Source organism: Thrips palmi, unplaced genomic scaffold (genome assembly GCF_012932325.1).
Source record: "Thrips palmi isolate BJ-2018 unplaced genomic scaffold, TpBJ-2018v1 HiC_scaffold_3, whole genome shotgun sequence".
NCBI lineage: Eukaryota > Metazoa > Arthropoda > Insecta > Thysanoptera > Thripidae > Thrips > Thrips palmi.
Genome location: NW_023144630.1, coordinates 8,058,858 through 8,074,479, shown reverse-complemented (window position 1 = coordinate 8,074,479; position 15,622 = coordinate 8,058,858). Strand labels below are relative to the sequence as shown.

Here is a 15,622-nt window from a genome sequence, read left to right as displayed (position 1 = left end):
GCGACATTTTGTCATATAAGAACAAAATTCATTTTATCACGATCTTATTTTGTCTGAATAAATGATGAGTAGTATTGGATTCTTCATCTATGTGTTTTTTAAGTCATTGGCAGTTTATCATCATTGAAAGTAGAATCTTGAAAACTGAAGTTGGCGACAAGACCATTTAATCAACATTTGTCGCAGACATCAAACATGACTTTGATTTGTTATTGGTCACACGCAGTTAAAAGTAGTTGTGCAGAAACAATCAGATAGGTGAAAATTTAGTCGTTCCCAAACAGAGAATGCCATTATGAAACAAATGTTGTTGAACCAAAAAGGCGACATTTTGCCGCACAAGATCAAAATACAGGTTTCATTAATGCAGTAGAATGTGTGCGGCTCAATTAAGTTGGGAAATCACTGTATGAACTAGAAATGTTTGATAACAGATTTTAATACTCAATACTGACAATTCAGTGACATACAATAATTAAACGCTTTGCTTACATAGATTATCAAAAACAAAACAAAAAAGTGAATAAAAATCGTCAACTTTGAGACAAAAAGTGTTGTGAAATATTTTTAAAAGGGGAAATAGTAGCATTAAAAGGAGATTTTCAGTAACGGTTTTCAACCAGCAAACAAGGCACTGACGAAACTACAACAATTCGCTGAGATTCATAGACGGAAAAACTTCGCTTGCATCCATAAAAATAACGAATAACAATCACCAACTATACTCCCCCGACGAAATCTGGCTCAGGGCGTCCAGGAGATCAGCCGCCAGCGTGATGTTCCTGTCCTCCGCAAAGGCTTGCATGGCATCGAGTAGGTGTCGGTTACGACCGCCGCCGAACGTCGCCGTGAGGACCTCCATGTAGCTGGGCTCGCCTTCCTGCTCCTCCCCGCCGTCGTCTGGGTCGTCGGGGTGCTGCTCCGGCGAGGAGGGTTGCTTCTCTGCAGCAGCACCGGCCGCGGGCAACTTCCCTCCGGACTCCTGCTCCCCGGAGACGTCGTCGTCGTCGAAGTGCTCCTCGGGGGAGGTGGGGAGCTCCGCTACAGCTGGATTGGCTGCCACACCTCCCCTCCGGAGGCATCTTCAGCATCGTCCATGTGCACTTCTGCTGCAGACTCGGCGGCAGACACCTGGGTCAAATTCAGCATAAGGTTATCTGTTCTCTATTTTGAGTAAATTTAGCCCTGACACTGTAACTTCAATAGTTTCCGAAGTACATTTATGAACTCATTTCAATAGTAATAACATTTATATTGCATTATTAGCGCAATGAAAAAGTTATTGCATTATCAGTGCGATAAATATTATATTGCATTAAGGTGATTATCACTTTTCTACCGTAGTTATCACTTAATCACGACAAAAATGTGATAACAGACTGGTCAAAAATTCAGGAGACTTCTTACACTTTAAACGTGATAATTTTTTTCATTGCTGTTATGGATGCGATAATTTAAAGGCATCGCTCAAGGATTTTTATCGCCCCTAATTGTATGAAACTGATCACATTAGAAATATCAGTGCGAGGGGGTAACCACTCGCGTAATACCCTGTACACAAAAACCGTGTATTACGCGTAATACACGTGATCGTAATACCATTTTCGGGTCAAATGTGCCAAATTTTGGCATTTTAGGGCCGTAATACACGTGTAATACACCCGTAATACAGCGTAATACCGAGTAGTCTGTACACGATTTCGTGAAGTGTTTACCCCCTCGTATCAGTGTTTATTAATTCGACCCACCTGCTCTCCGGCGACATCATCTTGATTGTCGTCGTGCTCCCCCGCTGCAGGCTCGGCGGCGGAAACCCGCCGGTGGAGGCCGTGGCGACGCAGGAAGCACCTGAGCCAGCCGTTGCTGGCCTTGAAGGAGGCCGGCCCGCCCAGCGCCGCGTTGACCTGCCTCGCCTTCTCCGTGATGTGGCCGCCGTGGAGCCGGCTGTCGCGGACGCGCTGCTGCACCACCCACTCGAGCATGGCCTTGTCCAAGTCGGGCAGCACCGGGAACCTTCTGTTCCTGGCGCGGTTGTGGCTGGCGGTGACCTCGAACTGCGCCAGGGACTCGGAGGCCTTGCACCAGCGTTTCAGGGTCTTGAGGGAAACGCCGACCTCTCTGGCGAGGGCCTCCTTGTCCTCCCCGGAGGCGGCGCGGCGGACCACGCTCAGCTTCACGACCACGTCGGTGTTGGAGGAGCTGCGGCGCCGGGGAACCGTGGGGCCGCAGGTGCGCCTGGCCGACGTCGACCCGGAGGCACTCTGGCGGCAGGGGCGCGGCGCGGTGGTGGCGGGCATGGTGGCGCAGGACACTCGGCTGGTACGAAGGACACGCAGGACGGAGGATACGCAGGGCGCTTGGCACGGACACGAAGAACACGCAGGACACTCGGCAGAGACACGGAAGATACGCAGGACACTCGGCAGAGACACGGAAGATACGCAGGACACTCGGCAGAGACACAGAAGATACGCAGGACACTCGGCAGAGACACGGAAGACACGCAGGACACTCGGCAGAGACACAGAAGATACGCAGGACACTCGTCGGAGACACGGAAGACACGCAGGACACTCGGCAGAGAGACGCAAGATACGCAGGACACTCGGCAGAGAGACGCAGGATACGCAGGACACTCGGCGGAGACCAGAACGCAGGACATCCAGAGACAGGATACGCAGGACACTCGTCGGAGACACGGAAGATACGCAGGACACTCGGCAGAGAGACGCAGGATACGCAGGACACTCGGCAGAGACAAGGTGAACTCGCTCGGCAGGGCAGAGATACGGAGGACTCACTAGACACTCGGCACAGACTCGAAGGACACTGGTCAAAGGAGTTGACGTTGCGAAAACCACCAGCTGAGTGACGTGTGAGACGAGACAAGTGGGCCCCGTAGAGTTCCCGCCCCGTCGAAAATACAGAGAATTGGCCGTAAAATCTCTTGTCCTGGGGTGGAGCACGGTTTTCGTCGCAGTGGGGAGTTCCCCGGGGGGAGAGGGGGGGGGGGTCACCCCACGTACCGTCGGCGGCGTCCCTGAACCCGGGGTACCCCAGGTCGGTCGAGGAAGATAGTGGGAGGTCAACAATAAACCAGTCTTATATCTGAAAACCTGACTAACTATTAAATCGTTACGAAGTAAAGACGCTTGTTATAACAAAGCATTTTGAGCATTTGTAAGCTTAAAAAGAATGTAGATCGTTACGATGTCCTCGTATTCCAAATTTGTTAACAAGCTATTTAGTGCGTCTCCCTCTGAAAACCTGACTAACTATTAAATCGTTACGAAGTAAAGACGCTTGTTATAACAAAGCATTTTGAGCATTTGTAAGCTTAAAAAGAATGTAGATCGTTGCGATGTCCTCGTATTCCAAATTTCCCGGCTATAAGGGAGATGGCTCAACAAAATACGAGCAATATTTCAAATTGGTATGACCAAGGTTACTTTGTTTGCATATCTGTAGTACAATGAAGTCAAAGCATAAATAGAGCAATACCTTTTCAAATGATCCAGTGAAGAGGTTTTTTCAGTATTTTAGGAATAACTTAAAAAGTTTTCTACGCCAAATATTTCGTAAAGATTTTGGAATTTTCACTTCATTGGCACATAGAATAAGGTCATTCCAGTACATTGACCAACAAATTATTTGGCAGCTCAGAAAAAAAAAGACAGTAAAATATAGGAGAAAATCACATGGAAAAGGAAGCGTGTTATAACCAGCTTCTGTTTTGCATGGTCCAAATTATCATAGGTAAATGGAGAAACCAACAGAAGTGCCCCAGACTCCGTTTACAATTGAAAAGGACTATTGCGTCAGAGATTTTTCAGTCGAACTGGTAAAAGCAGAATCAACTCGACTGGATTGGGGCTTTAACCCTGCAAACTTAATTTTACATTTACAATCTTGAAATAAAGACTAAGTGCTCAAAATTGACACAAGTAAGCATCACTTTAGTAGAACCTCCCATTTCCAGCTTGCGTACTTGCATGCCTCACAAATCATTCCATATTCGTTTTCGAGCGTATGAAGGCTAGCTGACACTCTCTGTCTTACGAAGAAATTTCAACGAAAGGAAATGGCGCAAAAAACTACGAACGCTAATTTATTTCTTGTATCCGAAAGTTTTTTTCGTATCTTTAATGAAAATCTCAAAATGATTCGCTTTTACGAAATTTTTGCTTCGTATTAAATGGTTTCCCCTTCTTCCGCTCCTGATCAAAATTGTTGCATTAAATTTGCGCCGAATTCACTGTAGCATGATACAGGTCAAACATAACATAACACAGGTCAAATTTCATTGTACGAGATTGAGAGTGCAAGCAAAGGCAGGCCTGCAGAGAGAGAGAGAGAGAGAGAGAGAGAAAGAGAAAAAAAGGGGGGGGGCGTGTTATTGACCGCGTCTGTTTCGTTGCGTAGGTGGCAAACGATAAAAGGCGAAAACGGGATACAAAGGCTGGCGCCACGCCTCGCCCTCACTGCTCACGATGAATGGAGGCCGGTCATTGCGTCCGGGGCATTTCGTGCCGCAGGTCGCAGAACTGGTCAGCGCGGGGCATCAGAGCGTGAGCATACGGTAAGCGCGTCGGATGGGTTTGACACCAGCAATGGGAAACAATATCTGCTAGTGTTCCGGATTGGGTGGGCGGTCAAAACCCGATGACTCCAGAGCGACTCTAGAACTCGGCCGCGGTGAATGCAGTGCCGCCCGTAGGCACTGCCGACGGGCTAGCTCAGGTCCTACGCTAGCCTGCTGACAGTGTCTGTTGGCGGCACTGCATACACCGGCCGAGTTCTAGAGTCGCTCTGGAGTCATCGGGTTTTGACCGCCCACCCAATCCGGAACACTAATATCTGCACTTGTAAACACTCTCAGTGACTAACGAAGAAATTAAACACAAAACGAATAAGAAATTGGCGGAAGCATGATACGAACGTAGTTTTTCTTCGTATTCCGAAAGTTTTTTTCTTTGGATCTTACGATGAAAATACACAAAAGATTCGCACGAGGGGGTATGCACTCGCGTAATAGTCGGTTCACTCTAGCACGCGTAATAATACGCGTAATAGTCGCGTAATAGCTGAAATTGTCAAAATTTTATCAATTTTGGAGTGTTTTAGGCCGTTTTTAGCTAAATTCCGATTAATTTGTGGCGTAATAGAGCGTAATAGCGTAATAGTCGGTACACAGGTTCAGAGAGCGCATACCCCCTCGGATTCGCATGACGAAGGAAAATGGCTTCGTATTATGCTTGCGCCAAATTCACTGCAACAAAGCTCAAACTTCATCGAAAGACATGTGTAAAGAAACATTTATTGTCAATTTTTTAGCGATCCACTAGAAAATTACTTAAAACTCATCTTTTTACGTAAGAAGTTACTTTACTCACATGCAATCTGAATTTTCATACTAAAACTTTCATACTTCAAAATCTTAAATATGCGACTATGTTAGTCTGAATATTCCAATCAGTATTCTGCGCTATGAAAAATTATACGTTACAGTCGGTCTTACTTATCAGACTTAGTTGTACGAAAATTTGTAGGTAAATCAAGTTACTCCCTTCTTCCGCTTCATGGATAAAATTTTTTACTCATTTGCTTGTTTCTGAACTTACCTTTTTTCAACAGTGCACGCCACTGCTAGCGGCTACTCTCCGCTATGATCGCCAAGCTTCTGGCACTGGTCGCCTTCGTCTTACTGGCAAACAGCACCAGCACTCAATACCGCAAGGTATTGAAACCTTACGAAGTATTTTGAGCACACATTGTACACAAACTAAATGCTAATGGACTTCATGTCCATAAATAAGGTGCATCTTTTTAAAATGAATTGAAACGTTCACAATTAGCGCAGTTCCTATTATCAGTCGGCACTCGGCCTTTTTGGGGTCCGGGGTCGAAATGGATGTTATTTTCGTCATCAGCACTCAGCAAAAACGTTTTCTCGCTAAACAGGACTCGAACTGAGCGTGTGACTCCACCAATGGATTCCTCACTCGGAGAGCAATCATCGGTGGGGTCACACGTTCGGTCCGAGTCCTATTTAGCGACTCCGGAGCTCAAAGCGCGTCCGGATTTTGACCGCATATTCCAGTCTTCGGGCCACTGCGGGACGGTCCACGGTCCAGGCCAAACGATGACCCGTCTTGGTCCGTCTTTTTTTTTATTCACTGGTAAAACTAAAGCGTCTTGAGTCAAGCATAAAGTTACGCTTGAAGACGTTACGCTTGAAATCAAGCATACACTGGTAGCCAACAAATGTGACATCACATTCGTTTGAACGTGAAAACGGCGATGTCAAATTGAGCGTGACAAACAGAGAAAAATCATACTCCAACGAATGTGACACACCGCACCGCTCTGTCACATTACTTCTGGTGTGACACGAAATCAGCAGGAAAACTGTCAAATTAAAACGAATGTGACACATGGTACCCATTGACATACATCGTGCCACATCCAAACGAATGTGACACCCATATGCTGTCACGTTCGTTTGAATGTGACATGCCCGAATTGTCACATTCAATTGAACGTGACACGCCATATCCTGAGACTTATGGCGTGTCCGGGGCGTGTCACGTTCGTTTGAATGTGACATTTAGGGCATGTCACATTCAAACGAACGTGACAGCATATGGGTGTCACATTCGTTTGGATGTGACACGATGTATGTCAATGGGTACCATGTGTCACATTCGTTTTAATGTGACAGTTTTCCTGCTGATTTCTTGTCACACCTGAAGTAATGTGACAGCGGTGCGGCGTGTCACATTCGTTTGAGTATGAATTTTCTCTGTTTGTCACGTTCAATCTGACATCATAGTTTTCACGTTCAAACGAATGTGATGTCACATTCGTTGGCTACCAGTGTAGACTAGAAATTACCCCATGCATTTAGGTTGGGGGAATCCGGGGGAATCTTGGCGGATGAGCCTGTTACGCTTGTTTTCAAGCGTAAACTGATTGCGCTTGAAAACAGTGGGTAATACTACGCTTTAGTTTTACTTGTGTTCTCACAGTGTGCTCTAACGCGTTGCAGGGCCGGCCAGGCTCGCGACGCACCATCCTGGTGCCCCGCGTCCTCTACATGGAGCACTGCAAGGACAAACGCCAGCACTCGCTCATCGTGCACAACTACTCGTCGCTTGTCGACGGCCGCGGAGTCGTCTACCTGAATGCTGCCATGGAGTTCCAGAGGACGGCCAAAGCGCTCACCACGGTCAGTGCATGGTAGCTTTGCAGTTAAATTTGATCCAGGAAGCGGAAGAAGGGAATAACTTGACTTATCCCCAAATTGAGTTTTTATTTTATTATTGTGCCTTAGAATGGTTTACATCATTACACCAAATTATTTGACTGAATTCCAAGCAGTTTAGGAGAAAATCCACATGGAAAAAGGGTATAACTCAACTTAACCCCTTATACAGTCTAAATTTCATTGGAAAATGGAGATAACTCAACCTTAGTCTACATGAGTCCGTTTGACAAATTGGCAAAAGGATGTAACTCAACTTGTGTTTTTATGGATCTAGTGTAAAAAGAATCAACTCAACTTAACCCCCCCTTAATTTTAAATTTCAATTTGGAAAAAAGAGCTAAGTCCAAAAAATACACCAGAGTAACATACACTTTATGCAGACTATTGTTCCACTTGACTTGTCTCAAAATTCCTCTTTGTTTAGGAAATATAAGGTGAGCTGACTCTGTTTTCCATTTCAACGGAAAGTGATAAGTCGCAGAAATCCTCTACGGAGTGACCTTACACTTTTGATTTTTTTTCCAAAATTTTACTAATGCTTTTTGAAATTATTAACATCTGCAACATTCATTTGTTTTGTTTTAGTTTTCCCTGCTAACAGTTTTTTGTTTCTCCTGAAAAATGGCCAAAATTGAGTTATCCCCTTCTTCCGCTTCCTGGATCATTTGTGGCCTACACTCTCAGACCTGTATGGACTTCTTTCTCTCTTGCTTATGCATTTTTTTTCACCCTTGCTATTTTTTAATCGTCTATGCGTTTCTGTTAACAGATTGTTTGAAAATTGTACAGAAAAAGTTTTATTGTTTCGACTGGAATATGCCACAAGCGAGCGGATTAAGCCGCCGGCAATCCCTTCCCGGCCAGCCGGACCCTCGGTCCCGGGCCGGGCCGGGCCTAGGTACCTGGCGGCCTCTGGTTAGCTGTTCCCGGCGCCTCCCGAGTGGAGGGACAGTTAACCAGAGCTGACTGTAGCGCTTTTTGAGCAAACGTAAAATGTACTGTTTTCTCCTTAACTATGGACAATTTTGATCGTTGTAAAGATAAAATTGTGAATAGATCATGTAAAAATTGAAAATTGAGAAATTGCAAATGACAAAAAAATCATAGCTAAAGAGAAAATAGTACATATTACGTTTGTACAAAAACTTTTATGGCAAGAGATAAAAAGTCAATCCCCGCCGGGCCCACCGTTATACGGGCCCCCTTTAGACCGAAAAACACATTTGTCAGAGCATACTTTTGACTCGGAATAGCTTCAAAATAAATAAAAAGTATCGATATTAGCGTAAAAAGCTTAAAAAACTATTATTATTCATGAAAAACCCCTAAAAGATAGGCAAATCCGGGCCCCTCTGAGCTACTCTACAAATCGAAGAGCGTACATTGATGCTCTAACTGGAGCATGCCTGCAGGCACGCTCTAGCTAGCGCATGCCTGCCAAGCATGCACTTACTAGTGCATACATGCCATGTACACGCTAACTGAAGCATGCATCTAGTGCATAAGGGATAGGGAGTTGCCTGCATTAGGAAGCGTGTACATGACATGTATGCACTGGTAAGTGCATGCTTGGCAGGCATGCGCTAGCTAGTGCGTGCTTGCAGGCATGCTCAATGTACGCTCTTCGATTTGTAGAGTATTTTCCCGCCGGGCCCTTTAGGAGCCAGTTCCCCCCTGTATCAGGGCCCTAACAGAAACTCAGTACGAGTCTGAGAGTGGAGAAGCAATGAGGAAACCCTCCACCGGTTCGATTCAAGATGGCGGACACACCTTGCGCTTCTCTAACACATCCAGGACTCTCTGTCCAGATGAAGGTGGTGCTGCACAGATGTCGGGAGGCCGTCTCCTCGAACACTTGCGAGTACTTCGTCACCTGGCCATTCACTGCGGCCATCTGCAACATGATCACCACCAAAGGCATGATGTGGAGCGGGTTCATGAGCGCCTTCCGTCCGGACTTCAAGTGCCCCATCACTAAGGTCAGTTTACGGGACCTCCACTGATTGCACAGAGGGCCAGGAGACCGGTGGAGGTGGCCAAAACTCTAAACGCGTTTTGAGTTCCAGAGTCGCTAAACTCTCAGCACGTTACTGAGTTTTTCCTCATTAATAACGTATTCGTATAAACAGCAATAATACTTAGTATTTTCTAAGTAAGTATGACTGATTTCCTTTGTAAAATTATGTACTAAACAAAATTCTCAGTACATTATTTAATATTTCCTAAGCAGTTCTTTAAAAAAGGAAAAGTACGTATTATGGTTGCACAAATTACTTGCACAAGGAGCAAAATCAACTAAGACGGACCAGTTCTTCCGGCGACCATCTCCGATTTGCCTGATTTTTTGTAGGCTTAATAACTAACTAAAGGAGAGTCTAAAGCCAAAATATTAGGTTCGGCAAAAATTTATTGCCCGAGATATGGCCAACTTTAGTTTAACTTTTGGAGAAAAAACACGGATTTGGGTATTTTGGACTAATTTTACACTTTTCATAGTAAAGGGCTAAAATTTGGTCACTCTGTGTAAAATTGGCCAAGGAACAAGAATATGTCCTCAGATTTGACCTCCGACGAATACCTGAAGAGTAAACCCCCGAAAACACCCTAAAAACACATAAAAAAACAGTTTTTTCTTGGGGTTTCTGGGAAAAATATGTGGAGAAAAATTGCTGATGATCTTTTCTTATAGAAAATGACGCGATGAATCGAATGAGACCACGCGCAGATTTTTATGTCAAACCGTTTAGGAGACATAGCGGTTCAAAGCATGCAAATTTTGCCATTTATTTTTTAAAAAATGTAGGTTTTGAGCATTGTTTGACGTTCTCTGCCTTCTTGGTGTGTGTGGGTGATCTTTTCTTGTGGAAAAAGACGCGCTGAATCGAATGAGACCACGCACAGAGTTGTATCTCAAACCGTTTAGGAGATATAGTGGTTTAAAGTATGGGCACGGGAGAGCTCCTACAAACACCCGACAAGGCAGGCCCGCCAAACACGCCTGTTGGGAGGGCGGAATACCGTGCCCATACTTTGTACCGCTATATCTCCTAAACGGTTGGAGATACAACTCTGTGCGTGGTCTCATTCGATTCAGCGCGTCTTTTTCCACAAGGAAAGATCACCCACACACACCAAGAAGGCAGAGAACGTCAAACAATGCTCAAAACCTACATTTTTTAAAAAATAAATGGCAAAATTTGCATGCTTTGAACTGCTATATCTCCTAAACGGTTTGACATAAAAATCTGCGCGTGGTCTCATTCGATTCATCGCGTCATTTTTTATAAGATGAGGTCATCAGAAATTTTTGTCCACATATTTTTCCCAGAAACCCCAAGAAAAAACTGTTTTTTTAGGTGTTTTTAGGGGGTTTTGAGGGGGTTTACTCTGCAGGTATTCTTCGGAGGTCAAATCTGAGGTCATATTCTTGTTCCTTGGCCAATTTTACACAGAGTGACCAAATTTTAGCCCTCTACTATGAAAAGTGTAAAATTAGTCCAAAATACCCAAATTCGTGTTTTTTCTCCAAAAGTTAAACTAAAGTTGGCCATATCTCAAGCAATAAATTTTTGTCGGACCTAATATTTTGGCTTTAGACTCTCCTTTAGTTATTTATTAAGCCTACAAAAAATCAGGCAAATCGGAGAGGGTCGCCGGAAGAACTGGTCCGTCTTAGTTGATTTTGCTCAAGTACTGACAAAATGAGCAAAAAGTCAATTACGTGCTGAGAGTTTAACCAGGACGTGAACCGTGCGTGTGACCCAACCAAATGGATTCCGCGTTCGGAGAGCAATCCATTGGTGGGGTCACATGTTCGGTTTAAATCCCGTTTAGTGACTCTGGAGCTCAAAACGCGTCCAGACTTTTGGGTCACCTCCACCACCGGTCCGGTCGTCTGGTCCACTGTCCCTTACTGGGCGTCACGGAGTAACCATTCAGAAAATTCGCAACAAAAAAGATAGCAATGACCGTTATTTCAGACTGCATCATGATCTGGAGATGGTCGAAACTGAATGTCAATTTCAGCTGTAAATTTAAGATGGGATCGGTTGTAAAATCTACCATCGTAAATTTTTACTGATAGTTTCAAATTGTTCACACCAAAGTCATAGGACTTTACCTCGGAGAGTTTTAAGTTTATCTTGTTCGTAGTGACTGAGAACGGAATCCTTCATATCAGAATATTATAGTCTAGAATAATACAGTCTTCTGCGTCTGGATGCAGGGGCTGTACCTCCTCGAAAACGCCACGGTGGATGTGTCTCTGGGAGAGGCCATGTCCCACATCAATATTGCCGGCAACGTATGGAGAGCAGAAGTGAACCTCATGGATGAGAAAAAGGAACTCTTCACGTGCTTAAATACTGCAGTCCTGATCAACAGGGTGAACATCAAAGATTGATCCCTCGGCGAAGAAGACTTCCGAACTGCAACTTCCCAAGGCATTCGATTAGAAAGATGGGCTACAAGGAGGACCTTTGAAAGAAAAGACTATCATGAATAAGCACTTTACTATTAACTGTTCACTAATTGTTTCATTGTATGGAGTTAAACCAAAATCCTGCGTTTTACATTACACGATATAATATCACGCTTAACTAAAATAAAAATCATAAAATCTTTTTTTCTCTTTTTGGATCAACTAATGTTCTGTCAATATTGCAGGTGTCTTTTTTTTCTTTTAAAGTTAATTGATTGGCGTCCTTTGTGCATTGTTTAGCCTGCTCTGCTACTTGGGGTGGGATGGGGTAATAATTGCTTTAGAACAAAAATAAGCGTATTTTTCAACAGAGTTCTTAAAATCTTTATTTCAGAGGTGAGTGTTACTCCTCCGGATCCGTAGGGCTAGGATTGTTGGTTTCGTGACTAGACTCTCCATTAGCACCTCCAACCTCCTCCGGACCACTGCTACCATCGATGGTGCAGTCGTCATCCATGCAGAGAGGAACTTCCACTAAGTCTTGGATGTCTGGGACTGTTCCGGCACCGTCGGTTCCGGTACCATCTGTGCCGTCTATTCCGGCACCGTCGATTCCGGCTCCGTCGGTTCCGGTGCCGTCTGTGCCGTTAACTCCGATACCGCCTGATCCGGCTCCGTCAGTTCCGTCTATTCCGGTACCGTCGATTCCGGCTCCGTCGGTTCCGGTGCCGTCTGTGCCGTTTACTCCGATACCGCCTGATCCGGCGCCGTCTGTTCCGGTACCGTCGATTCCGGCCCCATCGGTTCCGGTACCATCAATGCCAGTTACATCGACGTCAACTCCGTCAGTTCCAGCGCCATCGGTCTTGTCGGTCTCGGAACCACCGCCGATGAGCGGAATGTTGCCTGTAAATCAGAATGCGATGAGTTTCAGATAGCAAATTCTATTCATTGACTTGCCGAGATCAGGCAAATTTTACTCCTTCACATTTTTAAATCCCGAGATAGACAAACGCACACGCTCACTGTTCAAGTCATAAGCTGCATTTGCTAAAAATAGGCTTCAAAAACTGTTGCTTTTGAACAAAACGCTCGGTCGAGTGAGTGCATGAAGTCATTAATTTTCACCAACGGCACCAGTTCATATACAAATGTCTCAAAGTGAGAAAGAAACGTCGACTTTGGCTTCGATTCATTGAAAAATGAAAGTTGAAAACCTACTACAAAATAAGGGGGGGGGACAAGCCAAATTGTCCGAAAACTATGCAAAATACAGGTCGTTCTAATTATTAGCGACATTAAAAATCGCCTCTGAATTAAATGTATCTTTTTATTCATACTTGTATTCCCTCAAAAGAACTACTCCCTGAAAATTTTTAAGAAACAGTCAGTGCGTCTGTCGGCAAAGACGTCAACAACAAGATGAACGTTTTCAGCAAAGAACGTTGTGGCAATAATGGTCTTGGGCGTGGAACGCGTGATTCCACCAATTCGGGGTTCGTTTGGGTGTGGATGGTACTCTTCGGTGTGGATGGTACTTACTTGCACAATTGGACAACGCGCTCATACATCCAGTGACCCTCTCAGACAAGCTCGGACGGGCCAGACCGTGCGCCACGACCACAGCCAGCAAGCACACTGTGACCGAGAAGACCTGCATGATGGACTGTAAAAGATTTTTGTCGCTTGATGAATAAATGGTAGACGAATTTTCACCACTTTCAGATCATGACACTAGCAATTTCCTTCATGGTCGTGTCAAAAATGTCACCAACTGGTTCGATGCGTATTGAACCTCTGAAGCTACGTCGGGAATTTCCGGAAACTTCTTTCTTTTTAAGTATTTTGGTTACTATAACTGTCGGAAACTCATACAAACTAGAAATATTAGAGATTTCGGAATATTTCTCGAAGAACGTATCAATTTTTTCAGAAGACGCGTTGTCAAGGAATTAAGATTTTCTCTATCACTGGGACAGTTTCCTGACGGTGTAATGTCACGAGATTACACGTGTGTTGCGTAATAAAGCATAATAACGCGTAATGTGAAAGCGAAAATCCGGAGCGAAAACCCTGTCGATTTACTGTATGCAGAGTCCGAATACTTTTCCCAAATTTTTGTACTTTTATTTCAAGAACGGTTAGAGATAAAAAAAAGTTGTGCAAAGAATAAATTTAGTTCAACGTTAGTTCAACTCAGGGATCCTGAACTTAACTGAACATTTAACCTCGCTAACGGTTAAGGGTACAGACTTTTGCAAGTACTTCCAAAAGTATCTCCACACAAATTCGAGAAATAACTTATCTGACGCCATGACTTTAACTCGTACGATAACGTTATGATGCCCTTTTGAGGTGAGTTAAGGATCCCGGCTTATGCTGCGCATAACTCTTTTTTGTAATCTCTAACCGTTTACGAGATAAAAGCGCCCAAAATTTCGGCGCCCTGTGAACGTGTCCTACCTGCACGAGCCGCGTGAAGCACAGTAAGTGGGACGCGCGTGACGTTTTGGGCCTTTATAGTGCGATGCCGGGCTCTCCACGCCACTGCTTGGGGGCACTAGCCTCATCTACACAACCCGTTTCGGGCGAAGCGCCCTGTGGTCCTCGCCGACCGGTATTTCCCGCCGGAACGGAAAGTCGGGATCTACCCTAGTTTCTCGTGCGACGTGATAACGAAGAGCCCTTCGGCTGCGACTTGCTCAAGGACGGAGGCGCAGTGGGCCAGAGGACCGGTGAAGGGGGCCAAAACGCGTTTTGAGCTCCAGAGCCGCTAGATGGCACTCTGATAATACGCGTGACCCCAAAAATGGATTCCTCATTCGGAGAGCAATCCATTGGTGGGGTCACGAGACTGTAGTGAAGGTTTTATTTGATACAATTTGGGACAAAGCCCGCACTGAGTGTAAGTCCTGTTCCAGTTTCGTTTTAGTCCTGTTTTACAAGGTAGGTGTACGCCAGACCGTGTCTTGTCGTAACAGGCTTCGCGATGCTGCGCCAGTTTCGACCATCCACGCCTGGCGTATACACCTACCTTGGCCTGCGGCGCTAACCTGCCTTCGGCAGGCTGCTTTCCTAGGCAGACCGTAGAAATGGGCTTAATCCCCTCAAAAAATAGCATTTGGTCATGAAAATCTACACCGATGGGGTTCAACTTTCGGTCGAGGGTCCGAACGGGTTCTATTTTCGTCATCAGCAGCCTCCAAAACATATGAAATGATATGAAACTTGACAAAAAAATTGAAAGTAACTAAAGAGTTCTTTTTTCTGCCGTTTTTTAAATGTTTTTTGGCTAATATGACCGAATGGATTGAGATAGAAAGCCGAATTTTGGTGTGTGGCGAGCCAAGGACTTACCTAATGACCCTGCAAAATCTCAGCCAGATCGGCCGAGCCGTTCAGGAGGAGTAGTGCACACACACACACACACACACACACACGCAGACAGACAGACAGACAAAACTTTTCAACCCCACTGGAGTAACGGGCTTCGCTATCGCTCAGCCAACAAAGAGAGTGAAACAGGACTTACGAAAGTTGATTTCAACAAGTTCGATCAAAACTAGCAGCTGGGAGCATCATTTCACGAACCTCCCTAGGCCGTTTACAGACCTTGGTTCCAGCCATTATGGTGCCTTTTGATTTTCGGTCCCATTCTATTCTGAGAAAAGGGTAATGAAGAAAAAAGAATGCATGGTATTTGATTTATTGAAATAAAAATGCAATCACAATTCCTTTCCAACAAAAATTCCCGGACGGAAACTGGCATTTGATTAGTTTCGAGTCAACCTCCAAACTAAGAAGCTTCTAAGATTTAAATTGAAACTCGAATCTAACTTGAAAGGAACAACGAGTTTATTAAGAACAAAAGCTAAAGAGGTTAGTTTCCAGTCAACCAGAAAATTAACGAACCACTTGAAACAAGGTGCTCAAGC

The 15,622-nt window shown here is 44.8% G+C and overlaps 3 protein-coding genes across 5 annotated transcripts; 1 reads left to right on the top strand and 2 right to left on the bottom strand.

Annotated features, from left to right (window-relative positions):
- Positions 1 to 421: 421 nt before the first annotated feature.
- LOC117648258 (jerky protein homolog) lies at positions 422 to 2,652 on the bottom strand. Of its 2 annotated transcripts, none has more exons than XM_034390678.1 (2): positions 1,746 to 2,652; positions 422 to 1,116 (listed from the first exon to the last, which is right to left on the bottom strand). In XM_034390678.1, the coding sequence occupies exons 1-2, from the start codon at positions 2,295 to 2,297 to the stop codon at positions 1,042 to 1,044; spliced, it is 627 nt and encodes a 208-aa protein (XP_034246569.1). In that variant the 5' UTR covers positions 2,298 to 2,652; the 3' UTR covers positions 422 to 1,041. The 2 variants fall into 2 exon arrangements, with proteins under 2 accessions (XP_034246569.1, XP_034246567.1); XM_034390676.1 differs by having other exon boundaries at positions 422 to 1,131; positions 1,749 to 2,652.
- Positions 2,653 to 4,447: 1,795 nt separating this feature from the next.
- On the top strand, positions 4,448 to 11,855 carry LOC117648256. 2 transcript variants are annotated; one of them, XM_034390670.1, is made up of 5 exons: positions 4,448 to 4,579; positions 5,635 to 5,737; positions 7,049 to 7,228; positions 9,076 to 9,246; positions 11,493 to 11,855. In XM_034390670.1, the coding sequence occupies exons 2-5, from the start codon at positions 5,666 to 5,668 to the stop codon at positions 11,667 to 11,669; spliced, it is 600 nt and encodes a 199-aa protein (XP_034246561.1). In that variant the 5' UTR covers positions 4,448 to 4,579; positions 5,635 to 5,665; the 3' UTR covers positions 11,670 to 11,855. The 2 variants fall into 2 exon arrangements, with proteins under 2 accessions (XP_034246561.1, XP_034246562.1); XM_034390671.1 differs by lacking the exon at positions 4,448 to 4,579 and adding an exon at positions 5,502 to 5,533.
- A 198-nt stretch (positions 11,856 to 12,053) lies between these two features.
- LOC117648134 (putative per-hexamer repeat protein 5) lies at positions 12,054 to 15,257 on the bottom strand. The gene is made up of 3 exons (XM_034390384.1): positions 15,220 to 15,257; positions 13,230 to 13,325; positions 12,054 to 12,593 (listed from the first exon to the last, which is right to left on the bottom strand). The coding sequence occupies exons 2-3, from the start codon at positions 13,252 to 13,254 to the stop codon at positions 12,091 to 12,093; spliced, it is 528 nt and encodes a 175-aa protein (XP_034246275.1). The 5' UTR covers positions 13,255 to 13,325; positions 15,220 to 15,257; the 3' UTR covers positions 12,054 to 12,090.
- Positions 15,258 to 15,622: the final 365 nt, after the last annotated feature.